This window comes from Pelodiscus sinensis, chromosome 1 (genome assembly GCF_049634645.1).
Source record: "Pelodiscus sinensis isolate JC-2024 chromosome 1, ASM4963464v1, whole genome shotgun sequence".
Lineage (NCBI taxonomy): Eukaryota > Metazoa > Chordata > Testudines > Trionychidae > Pelodiscus > Pelodiscus sinensis.
Genome location: NC_134711.1, coordinates 12,413,076 through 12,432,541, shown reverse-complemented (window position 1 = coordinate 12,432,541; position 19,466 = coordinate 12,413,076). Strand labels below are relative to the sequence as shown.

The following is a 19,466-nucleotide window of genomic DNA, read 5'->3' as shown; positions in this document are numbered from 1 at the left end:
ACACCTGAATATGAAATCAGACATTTACGTGATACTGTTGTGCCAGCTATGTTAAACATTTTTGTCTCTTCAGGCTTGTACCACCATTCCAGAGGACGTGCTGCCATGCTGATAATGGGTTCTGCTCAATAATAATCCAGAGCAGTGTGGGCTGATGCATATTCATTTGAGTCAGATGCTAGTAACAGAAGGTTGATTTTCTTTTTTGGTAGTTCAGTTTCTGTAGTTTCTGCATTGCAGTGTTGCTCTTCTAAGATTTTAGTTATTGTATTCCACACCTTGTGTTCTCTGATTTTGGAACGCCCTTCAGATTCTTAAACCTTGGGTCAAGTGCTGTAGCTATCTTTTGAAATCTCACGTTGGTCCCCTCTTTGTGTTTTGTAAAATCTTCAATGAGTGTTGTTAAATCAGACAACATGTGCTGAGTCGTCATCCAAAACTACCATAAGACAAAATATATGGCAGAATGTGGATAAACTGTAGGAAGCATGAAATATACACTTTTTTCCAAGGAGTTCAGTTAGCGCGTTTTTTAACAATCATTATCATTGAGGAAGTATATCTTTTTGAATGGTAGTTGAAGGCATGAAGGTCCGTGTGAATGGTTAGCATACCTGGCACACACATACTTTGTAACGTCAGCTAGAAAAGTACCATGCAAATTCTTCTCACTTTCAGGAGACATTTTAAATAAGAAGTATGCATCATTATCACCTATAAATGTAAATAAACTTGTTTGTCTTAGCTTCAGGGTGTAGCTGAGTAAGTCTGTACAGGATAAACTTAAACAACAAATGGTCTGGTGGAATTCTATAAAGTGTTTGTCTTAGAAATTTGGCTGACTCAGTGGACTTGTAGCCCTAAAATTTTGTTTTGTTTTTTGAGTGCAGTTATGCAAAGAACATTTATATTTGTAAATTGCACTTCACAATAGATTGCAGTAGAGTACTTGTATGATGTGAATTGAAAAATACTTTATATTTTTATTGCAAATATTTGCACTGTAAAAAATAGTGAGTAGTGTACGTAAAGTGAGTAGTGTGGTATAGTGAGAACTACCATTTCCTAGAAATTTCTGTTATAATTGAAATCAATATATTTGAAATTGTAGAAAAACATCCAAAATACATATCCCATTTCAGTTGGTATTCTATTGTGCAATAGTACAATTAAAATGACAGTTTATTCAATTTTAAAATAGTTAGTTTGTTTTGAGTTAATTGGCTGAGAACTTGTAGGCAAACCCCCCTGCTTTTTCCAAGCAAGACTAATTTAGCAAAGGTGGTGCCAGTATAAATCTTCATTTTAAATGTCCCTGTTGTGGAAAATATCTTGATTAAACTTGTTTCTAATACTTCTAGAAGACTTGAACGTAGATATTTTCGAAAAAATTAGGTTTGAAATTATTCTGAATTGTAATTTTATTTCAGCAAAAGCATCTTGAAATTGAAAGAACTACAAAATGGCTAAAAATGCTGAAAAGCTGGGAAAAATACAAGAACAGTGAAAAGGTAAGTTATGCATGTTTTTGGTCAGTTCCCTCTATTGAATGTAGCAGTCTTAAATTAAGTATAGTGACAATTAATCCCTATTTATAGTCAAAAAAATACATTTAAAAACAAAATTAAAATCCGTTATGATTTGCATGGTGCAACAATATAACAAAGAAACTGGTGTTGAAATACAGAAGGAGTGTTGGGGGGCAGCGTTGCATAGTGGGAACTACCATTTCCTAGAAATGTCTGTATTGCATTGTATTTGTGGGGTGGGATTGACACAAGCAGGCTCAGAGAGCAGTCAGTGTTAGTGTGCATGTTATATAACATCTGTGGTAGAATGGCTCTGTATGTCACAAGACGAGTAGGTAAGTAGGGAGTGAGCTACTAGTCTTCAGGTGCAACATAATTATATTTTAATATATTGTTTAAAATATTTTCAGATGAAATTAAATTTTTTTTCTTTGGGTGATGTCCCCATGCGTGCTCTACTGTTGGTGATGGGACGTCCTGGAGCCACAGAGTGGATCTTTTTTGAGCAGTTATCAGTGGGCTGCACATGTGCGAAGAGCACCTAGTGCCATCCTCGCTTTAGTGCCTTGCGTGCATGGCCTGCTGCCTCCCTCCCCCCTCAGTTCCTCTTTTACCGATTTTGGTTGCAGATGGAGCTTTTCGTTCCTCTCAGTGTTTCGTTCTCCTCACAGAGAAAATTAGTTAGCCTTATCCTTTTTTTTTTTTTTTTCAGATTTATGACTGTTTGTTGTTTCTCTCTCCGTTCCTTAAAAAAAAAAAAAAATTCCTGTCAGCTCCTAACAGAGTCGCAGGCAGCCTGACATTGGCTTCCTCAAGCAACAGAATACTGCCTCCCTCCCCTCCTTTTAAAAAAAAAAGGAAAAGAAAGGATGAAGAGAAAACAACAAAATGAGAGGAAACAGGGAGAAAAAAAGTGAGAGAAACCGCAGGGTGTCAGTTAACACCTCCATGACACTCTGACGGCACAATGCTGGGTTCACCCAGCTTTAAGAAATGTGAGACATGCCAAGGGCCGATGCCAGTCTCAGACAAACATTCAGTGTGCATTTGCTGCTTAGGAGACGCTCATGTGCCCCAAAAATACGGTCATTGCCACAGTCTCACGATCAGGGACAGAAAAGATAGGGAGCTCCTGCTCCGAATGATTTTATTCGAGAAAGCTATTCAACCAGCTGTGAACTCGCAATCTTTTTTACCTCAGAGGCAGGCTCCTAGGAAAAGAGCTGCCTTGCCACTACCCCACAAACACCTGGAAAAGAGACTGTCCCCCTCAAAATCATTGCCTCCCTCTCTGTCTCTCAGGGTGGCCAAAGGGGTCATGCTGGGCATTTCCTGCATCATAGAGCCTAGGTCTCAATCCAGCACCGCTACTGATGCACTGTGCCCAGCCTCAGTACTGAAAAGAGCAGCATCGGCACCACAGAGCTGTTACTGGTGTGCATCCATGCTGGTGCCAGCAATACTTAGAGATGTTTCAAGGACAAAAGCGGCACCATCAAACAAACAGCCCACACGTAAGGGGCTCACATCAAACCCAGGCTCCTCAGCACTCAAGTCAATGTTGCCCACCCCACAGAGGTCCTGGCACCAGCACATTCTGCTTACCATGACGGGAGCCAGGCACAACGTGCTTTGCTGGCACCCGAGATAAGTGGCAGGCAGGGTACTCCCGCCCTCCCTCCAGGCACGCTTCTGTGCAGTATGGTCTCCTGCATTTTCTCATCACAGCGCTCATTACCCCACTACTTTTCATCATCTCTACTACTACCATAGTAAACGGCGGCACCCGCCCTGGTGTTCGGAATTGCCATAACCTCCACCCCTGCTGGTCACCATGGGACCACTGGGATCCCCGCAGAAGACAGTCCACAGTTCCATCTGCTCTTCCTCCACCTTCACCATCTCATACCACTCCCAACTACTGTGGACTCTAAGGGGGCGGGGAGAGGCAAAACCCTGATAAACACACACAAATCCAAGTCTATGGAGATTTTCTGATAGATAATTCTTCATTCTTCATCTTCCCCCATGAAGCGGTAATAGCAGAAGATACTCACTCGATAGATGATTTGAAGCAATTCCAAGAGCTTTTCAAAAGAGTAGCTGCAAGTCAAGATGTCCAGCTGCAGGAAGTCAAGGAGAAACAACACCGTCTCTTAAAGAGCATCTGTCCCTCCTCACAGGGAAGGATCACACTGCCCATTGATGAGGCCATCCTGAAAGACTCAGATGAGATTTGGCAAACTCCCACTTCCACCCAACCAACATGTAAGAAGGCTGACAGGAAATACTTTGTCCCTTCAAAGGAGAACTTAGATTTCCTTTTTTCACATCTACAACCAAATTTACTGGTTATGGATGCTGCCAATCACAGTACAAAAGCCCCTCAATCCAGACCAATATCTAATGACAAGGAACACACAGAGTTAGACTTGTTCGAAAGAAAGCTATTTTCTTTGGTCACGCTACAGCTAATAATTGCTAATTACTCTGCACTGCTAGCGAAGCATGATTTTGATAATTACTCCAAAGTTGCTGAGCTGATGGAACATCTCCCAGACTCCAAAAGACCCATACTCAAATCAGTTATTTCTGAACTGCATACCATTACTCGTGCAGCCATTCTGTCCTCAATAGATGTAGCTGATTCAGCAGCCAGGGCAACAGCCACAACAGTGGTAATGAGAAGGGCCTCAAGGCTTCTATCAGTCAGAGTGTCTAAGGAACTCCAGTTGAAATTGGAAGACCTTCTATTTGATAAACATAAGCTCTTTGTGGCCAGTATGGATGAGGTCCTACATAACAGCAAGGCCTCCCGCACTATACTTCAAACACTCAGCAGGTACGCGCCTCGGATCCGCCGGAAGCGTTATGCCCTATATAACAGAAAAGAGAGAGCTGTTACAACCACGCACAACAAAAGCTGTATGACTATAACCATTCCAGACAACGAATCCAAAGGAAGTGCCCATCTTCCACTTCCATCTTCCCAATCTTCCAGTTTCCAGGTAACTAAGCAACAAATTTGAACATTTGGTCAAGGGTCTGCCCGACCTCCCCATCCTGCCTCTGCCAACAAACCAGTACCACCTGTTCACCAATAGACTTAATTCCTTTTACTACCAATGGGACTCTATAACATCAGACCAGTGGGTGCTAGAAATCATCCACACAGGATACGTCGTCCTCTTCACGTCCATTTCCCCTACCCTTCCCTATCCCTCTTCAGGGATCCCTTTCACGAGGCTCTTCTCAAACAAGAAATTGATCATCTCCTCTATTTAGAAGCGATAGAGAGGGTCCCGGACGCTTTCCTGGGAAGAGGATTCTACTCCAAATACTTCCTGACTCAGAAATGCACAGGGGGCTGGAGACCTTTATTAGATCTCCGGAAGCTAAACAAATTCCCGCAGAAACAATGATTCAAGATGGCAACACTGACTTCAATTATACCAACAGTGGATCAAGGGGTTTGCAGCCCTCTACCTACAAAATGCATATTTTCACTTCACCATACACCATCACACAGACAGTACCTCTGATTCACTGCAGGCAATGACCACTTTCAGTGCAGAGTCCTACCTTTTGGACTGTCTTCTATCCCCCCTGGGTCTTTTCAAAGGTCCTTGCTGCAGTCACAGCTTACTTTCGGCAGCAGTGAGTCGTGATCTTTCCATACTAAGATGACTGCCTTATAAAAGGCTGGTCCCATGCAGAAACTACCAACATGGTCTCAAGAACCAGATGTGTGCAGTCGTCTGGGCCTCCTGATAAATTAACAGAAGTCAACTATGGAGCCCACACAGAGCATAGAGTTTATTGGAGCCCATCTTAACTCATTGCCAGAGCCCACATCACCACTTCACTGTGCTAGGTGATCTTGTGACTATATTAACCACAAGCCCTTCCACTATGGTACTTACCTGCCCCCCCAATTGAGGAGCCATGTGGCTTACGTCGTCCAATATGCACTCCTCCATTTCCGAGCCCTCCGACACTGGCTAGCATGAGTCTACAAGCCTGTTCGTCATCTTCTGCACAAGCAGGTCTTCGTTCCCAAGAAGGTGCTGGACTCACTCTGATGGTGGACACTACCCAGCAACCACCTAGCAGGAGTACCCTTTCACCAACCCGAACCATCGATACAGATTATCACCAATGCCTCCCTCATGGGGTTAGGGTGCACACCTGCACCAAAACGTCATTCAGGGCAGATGGTTGTCTCATGAATTTACGCTCCAAATCAGTCTCCTCCAACTCAAGGCTGTGATGAATGCATGCAACCACTTTGTCACCATCGTTGCTAACCATGTTGTCCATATACTTACTGACAACATGACCACAACGTTTTATATAAATGGACAGGGTGGGGCGCACTCCCCATCACTCTGCGTGGAAACAATTCATCTTTGGAATTAGTGCATCCGCCACGGGATCACCCTCAAAGCGTCATGCTTACCTGCGGTGAACAGCGTCTGGGTGCTCTGAGCTGCAACTTTTCTATCGACCATGAGTGGGAACTACACCCAGCAGTGTTTACCTCTGTCTTTTGCCATTGGGGAGATCCTTCCATAGATCTCTTTGCGACCCCCAGCAGCGCCAAGTGCTCCCGTTTCTGTTCACATGCAAGACTGGGCAAGAGATCCCAGAGCGATGTGTTCCTGATCCGCTGGGATGAGCCCCAACAGTTTACCTTCCTACCCATCCCACTCATTCCCAGAATCCTACACGAGATCTGCATGGCTAAAGCTCTAGCCATATTGATAATTCCATCTTGGGCCAGGTAAACCTGGTTTCCATACTTAAACTTGTTGCCCATAGCAAGGCCTTATCTCCCATCCCGTCATGATGTCCTCTTCCAGGACTGAGGCAAACTGCTTCACCTCCAACCCCATGCTCTTCACCTGCATGCGTGGCTCCTGTCTGGTTCCATGGAGCAGAATCCCTAAGTTCAGAATGAATGAGATCTGTCCTCCTACAGAGTAGAAGACTGTCAACCAGAGCCACTTACCTGAAGAAATGGAAGCTGTTCTCCTCTTGGTGTCAGCAGGCCCACACTGATCCTCACAATGCACACTCCATCACATTCTTGACTATATATACCACCTTAAAACTGGAGGCTTATCAATCTTCTCTGTCAAAATACACCTTGCAGCAGGCCTTCAATGAATAGATAGATGGATCATCTGTTTTCGCACTCCCCATAACAAGGTGGTTCCTGAGGGGTCTCAAGAACACATACCCTCTGCATAGAATTCCAGCCCCTTCCTGGGACTTGAACCTAGTTTTGAACTGTCTCATGAGACCTCCATTCGAACCCATAGCAACTTGCCCACTCCTGTACCTACTAATGGAGGTGTTGTTCTTGACAGCCATCACCTCTGCAAGGAGGGTTAGTGAGATAGGAACCCTCATGGTTGGTCCACTATATACAGCCTTTACTAAGGACAAAGCGTGCTTACGACCAGACCCAACATTTTTACCCAATGTCAGCATGGCTTTCCATGTCAACGAGCCCATAGTACTACCAACATTTTTTCCCAAGCTTCATGCACCCCCCCCCCCCCACACACACATTTACAGAGTTGCCACTTGGTCATCAGACCACATTTTTGCCAACACTAAGCCGTAGTGCCTCAATTGGCAGCAGATATGGTGGTGGCTACTGTGGTCCTATCTTCAGATGCCAAGCAGTGACCATCTATGTCGAGTACTGCTTTGTAGTCACCAACAGTGGCGCACCCATGGGGACATCACGTGAAGAAGAAAAGGAAGTTACTCACCCTGTGCAGTAATGACTGTTCTTTAAAGTGTGTGTCCCGTGGGTACTCCATGACCCTCCCTTTTTCCCCTCTACTCCGAGTCTTAGTCACTTGGGAGGAGATGGGGAGCTGAAAGGGGGGGGGGTGTGGCTGTCCCATGTGTTCAAGGCGCCAAAGCAAGAGTGGCATTGAGGCGCTCTTCGTGTGTGCAGCCCACTGACAACTGCTGAAAAAAGCTCCGCTCTGTGGCTCCGGGATGTCCTGTCACCAACAATGGAGCACCCATGGGGAGACACACCTCAAAGAACAGTTGTTACTGTACAGGGTGAGTAACTTCCTTCTTTATAAAGTTATGCAGGAAGAGGCCCAATCCAAAAGTCCAGACTAGAACATAAGAACTCTAGGAAAATTTTGTTTTGAGTCTCAAATTTATGTCTGGATTTTGTGCCTGTTTTTATGCTAAATATTATTGCGGTGGTCAGTGTTGAAATTTGTAATCAAACTGTTGAGATACGGGTGGTGTATACTCACACTGGAATCTTCTGGCTTTTCATTTAGAATCCTTTTTTAATGCTTTATATGATGTCAAGCAAGCAGCTATGTAGACAAACAGCCTCCTTTTGTAGCCACGGGTTTGGTGGATGGGCTAAGAGAGCCTCTGCTACTTATACAATGAAAATTGTACTGGATTCCTGCTCAAGGAACCTGACTAGTTGTAAAATGTGATATCTAATTACATGTTCAACAAATCAATCCTGAACACTGTGAAGATGCTTTAAAGATCCTGCTGTGAATTGGTCCTTCTATGTATAACAAATAATGAAAATCTACATCCACGTACAGCTTATTTAAATTTTCCTTGTGTTTGGTTTCATGTTACTATGCATCCTTCCTTATGATACCAATGATAGCTATTTTAGGAGGGTGACCCTTACATGTTGGTACACTGCTTTTACTCAATTTGACAAAGGTCATCCCTGAAATACTGCCAGTAGCTATTTAAAAGTGCATAGTAATGCCACACAACAGATCAGGACAGAAAGTAAAGAAAATCATTGCTCAACTGAAATTTCAGTAGGTATAAATAGCCATTTGATATTTAACTCAGGATTCAGCCAGAGGTTAACTTCATTGTCTTGAAGATGGCAGTGGGATTTTTAATGACCACAAGTGGGCTTTCACAACGAAAGAAAATATATACATAAATGTAGTCTGGTATCTATATTTCTGTGTTTAATAGTGATAGAAATGTAGCCGTGTTAGTCTGGGGTAGTTGAAGCAAAATGCAGGACAATGTAGCACTTTAAAGACTAACAAGATGGTTTGTTAGATGATGAGCTTTCGTGGGCCAGACCCACTTCCTCAGATCAAATAGTGGAAGAAAGTAGTCACAACCATATATACCAAAGGATATAATTAAAAAAATGAACAAATATGAAAAGGACAAATCACATTGCAGAACAGAAGGGGGATGCGGGGGGGGGGGGAGAGGAAGGAAGGAAGGAAGGAAGGAAGGTAAGTGTCTGTGAATTGATGATATTAAAGGTAGGGAGAGTGGGATGTTTGTGAGTTAATGGTATTACAGGTGATAATTGGGGAAACTGTCTTGGTAATGGGTGAGAGAGTTCAAATTCTTGTTAAGTCCTTGTTGGCAAGTGTCAAATTTTAACATGAATGACAGTTCAGAGGATTCCCTTTCAAGTGCAGATGTAAAAGGTCTTTGTAGCAGAATGCAGGTGGCTAAGTCATTTAGAGAGTGTCCTTTCTGGTTAAAGTGGCAAGAAACTGTTTTCTCTTTGTGATCTTGTCTGATATCTGTTTTGTGGGCATTAATCCTTTGGCGAAGTGTCTGAGATGTTTGTCCAATGTACATAGCAGACGGACACTTTCGGCACATGATAGCATAGATTATATTTCTGGATGCGCAGGAATATGTGCTCTTGATCTTATAACTCACTTGGTTAGGTCCAATAATGGTATCAGCAGAATGAATATGTGGACAAAGCTGGCAACGGGGTTTGTTGCAAGGGAAGGTACCAGGGTTGGTATTAGTGTGGTATGTCCTGTGGTGGTTGGTAAGAATCATCTTGAGGTTAGGTGGTTGTCTATAGGAGACTATGGGTCTGTCTCCCAGAGCCTCTTTGAGTATGGTATCCTGTTCCAATATAGGCTGTAGTTTATTGATAATGTGTTGGACAGGTTTAAGTTGGGGGTTGTAGGGGATGACAAGTGGTGTTCTATTGTTGGTTTTCTTGGGTCTGTCTTGAAGTAGATGGTTTCTAGGTATTCGTCTGGCTCTTTCAATTTGCTTTTTTATTTCTCTGGGTGGGTAGTTGAGATTTATAAATGCTTGGTAGAGATCCTGAAGCTTCTGGTCTCTGTCAGTGGGATTAGAGCAGATGCGGTTGTATCTAAGGGCTTGGCTATAGACGATGGATCGTGTGGTGTGTTCTGGATGGGAGCTGGATGCATGTAGGTAACTGTATGAGTCGGTGGGTTTTCTGTAGAGAGTGGTGTCTAATTTTCCATTGTTGATTTGTACGGTGGTGTCCAGGAAGTGGATCTCTCGTGTAGAATGGTCCAGGCTGAGGTTGATGGTGGGGTGTAGGTTGTTGAAATCTCTGTGGAATATCTCCAGTGTTTCTTGGCCATGCGTCCAGATCATAAAGATGTCATCGATGTACCGTAGGTAGAGGAGGGATGAAAGGGGACGGGAGTTGAGGAAACGTGTTTAATGGCTTTCTAGTGTGGACAGACAGTTGTGTAATAATAGGGTGCTGGACTGAGGGTCAGGAAACCTGGACTTTTTTTCTAGCTCTATCTTGGGTAGTTCACTTAGGGTTAGATATTGCTCAGAAGTTATACAGCCACATAGGGGAGATAGAACCTGCACCCCCAGGAGGCTGTGTCAGACCTGCTTGGTTCTTCATTCTGTCTCTCCTGAAACGCACAGACCTTGCAGTCTCACTGCTTCCTCCTCCTCCTTTACTATAAGTGAAGTGAGCAGGGGCTGGAAAAAGGCCAGAAGTTTAAGTATGGCTGTGCCCCTCCATGCAATAGCAAACTGAATTAGGCTGGGGTTTAAAGTAAGGATGTCAGAGTTTGATTGGTTAACCAATAAGCATCAGCGTATCAGTTTCCATTACAGATAAACTCCCGCAGTGCAGCTGGCTCCCGAGGAGTGAAGCTGGAAGCGGGAGCTGGCTGCTGCCCCACGCTGCAAAACCTGCAGTATAAAAGCCCGCAGTGCCGGGCAGCAGCTGGCTGCCAGCCCGGTTCCTAGGGAGTCACCTTATACTGCAGTGACCACAGTGCGGGGCAGCATCCGGCTCCCTGGGAGCCATAGGGGCGCCTCTCACCATCTTTCTCGCTGTAGATCTCAAAACAGTTAACCGTATAACTGCTAGGATTTTTAATGGTTACATTCCTAGTTTCGAGGGAGAAGAAACCTACACATTTTCCTGGCTATAGCAAGTTACAACCCACTGGAGAAAGCAGGAAGGAAACAGTTATTATTCTCTGAATCACTGTTTCTTCTCAAAGCTGCTGGTGGAATAGCGAATGTACACAGCCCTTCACAAGGGCTACAATATATCCAGGTTTTCCCGGACATTGCCTCCTTTCTGAGCTTCCTTTCTCTGTCCAGGCAAATTTTTCAAATAACAGATAGCATCTGAGTTTTTGCAAAGCAGACAAGCTGCGGCCCAGCGAGAGCCCCGGTTGGTCCTTTTCTCTTCATCTGTGCCTAATTAATTCCTTCCACGGCAGGTTGCAGCTGTTGGATATCACCCACTCAGATCAGGGGAGGGAGGTCTCACAAGGGGGCACTAACAGCTGTCCTGCAACCTGGGCTTATGCTACTCTCCCTGTCTTTGACAGGGAGCAACACCACCCATGCCTCCAGTGAGTTCCCCTGCTGCAGGTACCAACTCCAACACGTACAACTCTTCCCCTTCCCATCCCCCTTCCTCAGCTTCACCCTTCCCCCCCAGCTTCTAGCAGTGTCCTCTTTTTGGGGAAATAAAAAATGATAGCTCTACTGAGAGTTCACTTCCAAGGTATATTTACACAGCAGTTGTCCGAGTACTTTGCAGTGTGTATGGACTTTTTCTACCTGTGCTTGCACTGGTGTGTTAAAATTGCAGCGTGGCTGCAGCAGCATGGGTAGTCAGGCTAGCCACTTGTGTGTGTACTCAGGTGGTTGGGTGCAAGTTTGTATGCATATGGCCAGCCTGAGCTGCTGCTTATGCTGCTGTGGCTACTTTAAGCATCCTTACTCAAGCAGAGTTAGCAAGTGTCTGTCTACCTACTCAGACACGCACCCTCCCAACTGCTGCATGGATATACCCTTAGTCTGTCACTTCCCTTTTCTTAGCACCACTTTGCAGCTGTAGATGGGGATAATGATGTTTACACAATTAAATGCTAAGTCAGGTGTGCTTGCTGCTCCTTCATCCTCTCTGGAAGGAGACAGAAGGGATACTGAGTACCTACAATTGTTTCCTGCCCTCGCTCCCTTCCTATAACATTATTTTTAAAAAATCCATAAATATTTCTGTAAAGAGCAGCACACAAATTGCCCATTATGGCAGGTTTTACTAAACTGTTTTCTTTGAGACATAGTTTAAAAGTATTGCTTGGTAACTATAGCAACAGTAGCTTTAAGTGGTATTGGTGCCAGTTGTGTGTGTGAGATGGTGTCTTTGGTAAGAAGCACCTTTGTCAGTTCAGACTGGAAATCTTAGTATTTTGATGATACTCTTAGAAAATGTTGCTCTGTTAATTCCTTTGAATTCTTGACTTGTTTTAATCCCTTTAACATCTCTTGAAGAAGAAGGGGGGAACCTAGTGGGAAATAGTTAATATCTTTTAGGCTTCACATTAATATGAGAGAGAGAGAGAGAGAGATACAAAACCTAATGAATGACCTCTTGCGATATTTCTGACTTTTTTGTTCTGAAGGATTTAAACTATTTTTGTAGTATTGTGGCCCTCAGCATATTGGCATTGTACTAATGAGGGATAACTGAAAATGAAATAGAAAAAGGCAGCACGCTGTAAACAAGCCTTAACTCTTCAGATATAAGAGTAAATTCGATTAAAGTGACAATCAGCTCCTTTTTGTCTGCTGTTCATTTTACTTACTGTTCCAATATAAGCAGTACCTTAAATTGGATAAGAGTATTTCAGTTTTACTTTGGGCTTCTCGTCACTGCAGCAGTTTGGGTTAGTATGCTCAAATTACTGCACCCCAACTGGACACTGTAGTTACACAGAGTGAGTTTATTATCCTCATAGAGTGATGGATTAACTGCTACTGATTTGGCGTGACTCAAGATACTGCATCTGTGCTGCATTAGTAGTTGGAGACTGAGTCTCTTGTGCTTCAAACCACCATACCTCATTGGTCAACTAGCTTCACTTGAGCAAGGGATTTTGGTGTGTGGTCACTTGAGTTTACTGGACTGTGAAGATGCACCCTTTGGGCATTTGACAGATCTTCATGCAGTTTCACTGTTTTGCTATAGTCTTCTCCTCTGTCTTGCACACGTCTTTTTTAAAAATAGGAAAAAGTGGTTGTAAAACCACAGTTGGGCTCTGTTGCAGCTGAAAGCATTTTCAACTCTTGTGCTAGGTTGTTTAAAAACTGACGATGTTTCAGACTGATGGTGTTTTTAAAAGTCCACAGGGTCACTTTTCTCTCCCGATTTTCATTTGAGGGAGATGGGTGCATGTGGGTTACAGGTTCCTGGGATGCGTAAATAGCACTCCTGCTCAGATGAGTGGCGTGTGTGTGTGGTTTTATGTGAATTATTTTAATGTATTTATTTTATATGTATCTAAAATAATACATAACACCTCACTAATAACTTTATTTCAAATAGAATTTAACCTAAAGTGTTACTAGTAAGAAAAATGGGTGAGGAATTTTTTCAAGTATGAGTTCCTTTAAGTTTTGAATAAAAGTAAATTATTTTGGAGATTAAATGCAGGAGTTTGGCTGATTGTTTTTGTCTGTGGCCCCCTCTTTTTTTAATCATCAGCATAAATGTAACTAGATCAGAATTAGTACTAATTGTGGATAATAAAGCTTGAGCAGCACTTTTGTGGGCAGAAATTTGCTTTTTAAAAATAACACCCGCTTTCTAATTCCCAATAAAACAGTGAAAATGGTATTAGTATTGAGAAGATTCGTACCTCAGGTGTGATGGATGCTATCTGAAATGTCATATTGAAGTTTATAAAATGAGTATGATTGAAACAATGATCACGTCAAGGTGGATTTGATTTAAGTCAAATTGATTTAAATCACTAGTCAGGAAGACTCTATTTAATCATGCTTGTTAGTTGTCACAACCTTAATACATATTCTTTACAACTCAGAGGTATATGTAGGTTTCATTTGTAGAAGGTACACAGTATACCTTTTTAAACAATGATTTATTTTGAAAACTTTTCTGATACAGAGCCAGCAGTGTGGGGGAGCGGGCTGCCTAGGCTCATCAGTTAACCAGGTACATGGTAGGGATGTAAGTGACTAGTCAACTATCCGATTAACTTTTGCTTATCGAATAATCGAATAGTCGATTAGTCCCTCAACTAGCCACTTCCTCTATCAAGGGGAGTGGGAGCTGGTGCTGGGGGGAGCCGGTTTAAAAGCCGGTTCCCCCTAGCACCGTCTCTGCAGAGCGCAGGGGCCAGGTACGAGCCGGGAATCAGCTGATTCCCGGCTCATGCCCAGTCCCAGACTCTGCTTTTTAAATGTATTAAGAGCCTGCCTACTCTTAATGCGTTTAAAAATCAGAAACGCAGTGGGAGGGACCCAGCGCAAGCTGGGAATCAGCTGGCCTAGCTCGCACCAGGCTCTTAATACATTTAAAAGGCTAAAGCACAGCAGGGGGGACCTGGTGCGAGCCAGGAATCAGCTGGTCCAGCTTGCGCTGGGTCCCCCTGCTGCGCACCAACGTTTTAAATATATTAAGAGCCACTGGGTTCTTGATACACTTAAAAGGCAGAGCCGCAGTAGGGTTAGCTCCCGGGGCCAGGAGCTAACTCTTCTATGGCTCCCCTGCTTATCGACTATTCGATGGAAAATTCATCAACTAGTTGATTAGTTAATTAACCTGTATTTAACATATCCCTAGTATATGATTACACTTTCATATCTCTAACTGCTTCCTTAATTCTTTCCTTCTTAATTTTTCAGGTGGATTTAATGTAAAAGCATTCATCACATGTGCTGTGGATGGGTGGGTAGAAGGGAGGGAGAGAAATAATTTTTAGGCTAAACTAGATCTCCCTCTTCAGATTTAGGATGTATTCCAGAGGTTATGAAAGGTGTAAGGCGGAGTCTTGCACATGGAATTTTTTCTTGAGCCATAAAACCAGATACAACATGAAACACTGGAGTGATGTTTTATCTCACTGTGTTGCCCATGTTCCTAACCTGTGTAGTAGAGGGGCACCTATAGGAGTGAGGAAGGAGTTCGTTCAGTCCTTAATTTCTCTGGTGATACACTCAGCTTACAAAGGTGATAGTTTGAATGGATCACTAGGAACTGCATTGAGACCAAACAGCTATCTGAAGGTTAAGATGTCAAGCCTTGGTCAGATTTGACCTGGTGACCTAAAGGTAGTCAAAAGTATCTTATTGAAAACCATCTTGAAGGAAACTCAGTGGTCACATCTCATAATGAAGCTCATTGGTTCCAAACTATTCAGAAACCTCTTCAAGAACAGGTTACACTTTCAGACTGTGAAAGGTCTCCCGAAGCTGCATAGACTACCCTTTTGCCTTTTTCATGTTTGTTACGTGTCAAAATTAAATTCTATTCTTCTCCAGAAGCAGCAGCCTGTGTAAAAGGTGTCTACTGAATGGCAAAGTTCCTCCATTTCTCTGTGGAATTACCTAGTTCTTATCACCAGTTTTTCTAGTTTGTGTTTCTACCTCGTAATTGTATTTTACAGTGTGGCATATAAAGCCATCTGTCACTACTTATATTAAAGCTTTCCTGATTTAGTGTGGTCACAGCTTTCAGGAATATTAAATAAAATTCCACATAGGCTACGTCTACACTGGCCCCTAATTCCGGAAAAGTCACGCAAAGCAGGTAAGTCAGAATAGGGAAATCCGCGGGGGATTTAAATATCCCCCGCGGATTTAAATAAACATGTCCGCCGCTTTTTTTCCGGCTTGGGGAAAAGCCGGAAAAAAGCGTCTAGACTGGCGCGATCCTCCGGAATAAAGCCCTTTTCCGGAGGACCTCTTATTCCTACTTTGAAGTAGGAATAAGAGGGGCCAGTGTAGACGTAGCCATAGTGTTTTCCCATTGGAATATTGACGGAAGAGTATGTCTCCCTTCCACTGTCTGCCTTCAGATTTAGTTGAGAAGCTATTCAAATAGGGAGCAGGAGGGGGAAGAAGAAACTACAGAGAAAAGGTAGCTTAAATGTATTTTAGAATTTATACAGGGTCCAATAGTCAAATCTCCACTTGCTTTATGTTCAGTCTCCAAAGCCTGAATAAAAGAATCACTTTTCACACTCTGAGATTTCAGAATAAGATAGTGCAGAGCTTTTATGCTTCCAGTCTGTTGTTGTTAGAAAACCCATGAAAGATGGAATACCTAATGAAGGCTCCATTATAGAAATACATTCCTTTAGGATCTCAGGATTTGATTCTTATCCTTGCCACAATTGATTCTTTTTCAGCTGGTGGCCTCCCTCAGACTACTGGGAGCCAGAACAACAATTCTCACTTTAGAAACTAGGCTTTCTGTTAGCTGCCTCATTTCCCTTCCTGAGCCAATTAGATATGTGAACTTGTTCTTGCAACATGGCTTGAAGTGTCTTGTTTTTGTATGTGTCTCAGATGTTCTCAGTGGTCCTGTGAGTGTGTGTGTTTGTAAGTCTCATTGGCTGCTGTGCATTATACAGTCAGGTAAATTGTCTAATCAGCTGTTTTCACATATCTTATTGACCACCCCTCTTGTGGCCACTCACAGGATTGCTGTGAGGGATCCGCATGCTCACATTTTCAGCCTCTAGAGTTTAAAATAGGACCAGGTCTTTTAACCAACACAAGGTGCACAGATCCCCAATTTAGCACCTTGTACTGAGTTTAGCCCATGTGGCTCAGTGCATAGTCCCTGAAAGCAGTGCCAAGCTGCCAGATTTCTCCTCTATGTTTGTAATGGGGGTGGACACTCACCTCCCATGAGTGCCCCCTGTTTGGCCAAGTGCGGGTTCATGCACTGCCTCAGTCTTAAAATCCTTGCGGCTACTCAGCCTTCCGAACGAGTCACACAGCCTTGTGTGCCTTCACAACCCCCTTTTGGGGGACACCTCTAACACCTTCACCTCTCCTGCTTATTCTTCCAGTGACTTGTCTTTGAGTCTTCCCCTTCTGAATTCTTCTTATTCTCTTCTTGAAATCTGTATTTTTGTGCTCCTTGTGAACTTTCCAGTCTCACCTACCAATCCCCTGCAAATCAATTTGGCTGAGCTGGTTTCCCATCTCCAGCATATTCCTTAGCATAATTATCATGTAGTGAAAACACAATTATTAAAATTATATCCTCCCCATTGGCCTCAGTCTTATGTGTACTTGCTGTGCATGTTGTCTGCAATGGTGGTGGCATATACATAGGGGTCTCTATGATACAGAACTTTTTGAAGAACAACTTGATAATGACTATCAGAATTCTTAAATTGTATAAACAGATCCCCAAATCATCATCAGATCATCTTGCAAAATCAAAATGGATTGGTTTTTTAACTTTTCCTTTTCCTTTTAATTCATGCCATTGTATTTTCACTTTAGAGTTGGAAAGAATTACTTAAGGATCCCAACTTAAACCTGGAGATCTTGAATGACTGAAAAATAATAATAAAAAAGTTTTACATAACCTGGAAACTAGGTCAAATTACTAAGGAAGAATATAAACAAATAATACAAGAGTGTAAATTGGAAAGGCCAAGGCTCAAACTAGATAGAGACATAAAGGGAAATAAGAAAACATTGTACAAGAGGAAGATCAAGGGCAGGGTAGTCCTGTTACTCAATAAAGAGGAAAAAATAACAGAAAATGTGGAAATGGCAGAAGTGCTTAATGACTTTTCTTTCAGTTTTCAGCCAGAAAGTTGGTGGCAGCCGGGCACCTAACATAGTGAATGGCAGTGGAAATGAGGTAGCTTCAGAAGCTAAACTAGAGAAAGAACAAGTTAAAATTAATTAAAGACAAGTTAGATGTCTTTAAGTCACCAGGGCCTAATGAAATGCATCCTAGAATATTCAGGTGCTGACTGAGAAGATATCTGAGCCTTTACCTATTATTTCTGAAAAGTCATGTAAGACAGGGGAGAGATTCCAGAAGACTAGAAAAGGGCAAACATACTGCTTATCTATGAAAAAGGTAAATAAGAACAATTTAGGGAATCACAGACCAGTCAGATTAACTCTAGTAGTAGGAAAAATAATAGAGCAAATATTTAAGGAATTACAGTAGACTTCCAATAATCTGGCACCTTTTGGACCTAGGTGGTGCCAGATTATCAGATTTGCCAGAGAATCGGTACAGCTGCACAGCTTAACAGCTGGCCAGGACACAATCTCCCTCCCTCTTCCCTCCCTTTTCCCCTTCGCTGAAGCAAAACACTCTTCTCCATACTGTAACACGATCCCACTTCCCCTCCACCCCCTCCAACCTTATGCTCCGTCTGGTTACAGCCAGCACATGTCCCACGACCCCTCCCGCCCCCCCCAACCTTATGCTACATCTGGTTACAGCCAGCATGTGTGCTAAGCGGCAGGCTTTTTAATCAGCTGGTCAGGAACGCTTGCCATTTTGATGCCGGAGTATCGGGAGTGCCGAACAGTTAGATGCTGGACTATTGGAGTTTTACTGTAATTTACAAACACCTAGAAGATAAGGTGATAAGTAACTGCATGGGATTAAGAACAAATTATGTCAAACCAGTCTGATAGCTTTCTGATAGCAACAAGCCTTGTGGAAGGGGGAAAGTGGTGGATGTGGTATATCTCTAGACTTTTAGTAAGGCATTTGATAGTCTCACTTAACCTTCTCATTAATAAACTAGGGAAATTCAACCTACATCAGGGATGAGCAATAACATGGCAGCAGTTCACCAGTGTTGGCACTTGGTGCACTGCACTGCTATATTTACCTGCATGGCTGCAGGTACTGGTGATCGCAACTCACGTTGACCCCTCTGCTTAACACCACTTTTCATCACTTCCATTGACTGGGAACAGTGATCCACAGCCAATGGGAGCTGCAATCACTGGTACCTGTGGTTGTGAAGGCAAATACAGAGGCAGTGGCCTGCCAGGAGTTCACCCTGACAGACCAGATCTGACCTACAACCAGTATTTGCTCACTCCTGATCTTGATGGAGCTATTATAAGGTGGGTGTATAATTGGTTGGATAACCATTCCCAGAAAGTAGTTGTCAGTGTTCAGTCATGCTGGAAGGACATAACAAGTGGGGTTCCTAAAGGATCAGTTCTGCGTCTGGTCTGTTCAATATTTTCATCAAAGATTTAGCTCAGTGTTTCTCAATTTTATTTGGCCACGGAACCCTTTTAAACTCAAAAGAATTTTGCAGAACCCCTAATAACAGTCTAATATATGGAGCTGTAAAACTCCACCACAAATAAGTAAGGATCATAGAACCATAGAGCTGGAAGAGACCTCAGAAGGTCATCAAGTCCATCCCCCTGCTCTAGGCAGGACCAATGAAGTGAGGGGATCTGGACATGACACGGGGCGCTTACCTGGCTTTTTGCCCCTGCGCACTGGCCCTGCCTTTCCCATTGGCATTGCCTTCTCATGCAGTCTGTGCGCCAGGGTCTTGACCAATCCCGCACTCCTCAGATTGCAGGCAGGCTAGCTGGGTGGTGGCACTGTAGTCTTCCAGGGCTTTGGCCATGTGGCCGGTGCGCACCAGCATGCCCCACCCCCCTATGCAGGCAGAGGCTTTGTTTGCACTGTGGCAGCTCAGTCAGCAGAGAGCCTTAGCTCTTGGCCACCAGCTTCAATTTGTTGCTGTGAAAGGCCTCCTTGGGCACCTGCAGCATTTTGGTGCAAGTCCCTACCTTTGGCTCCATGCTGCCCTCTCTGCTCACCAGCAGCTCCCAGGTATGCATGTCTGG

The 19,466-nt window shown here is 43.4% G+C and overlaps 1 protein-coding gene across 13 annotated transcripts in view; it reads left to right on the top strand.

Annotated features, from left to right (window-relative positions):
* The window catches only part of USP6NL (USP6 N-terminal like), a 239,654-nt gene that overhangs the window by 152,317 nt on the left and 67,871 nt on the right, over positions 1-19,466 (top strand). For all 13 annotated transcript variants that reach the window (XM_075907624.1, XM_006130656.4, XM_075907816.1 and 10 more), the window contains one exon: positions 1,431-1,511. In XM_075907624.1, the coding sequence (XP_075763739.1) occupies positions 1,431-1,511 (81 nt within the window). The remainder of the gene's footprint in view (positions 1-1,430; positions 1,512-19,466) is intronic.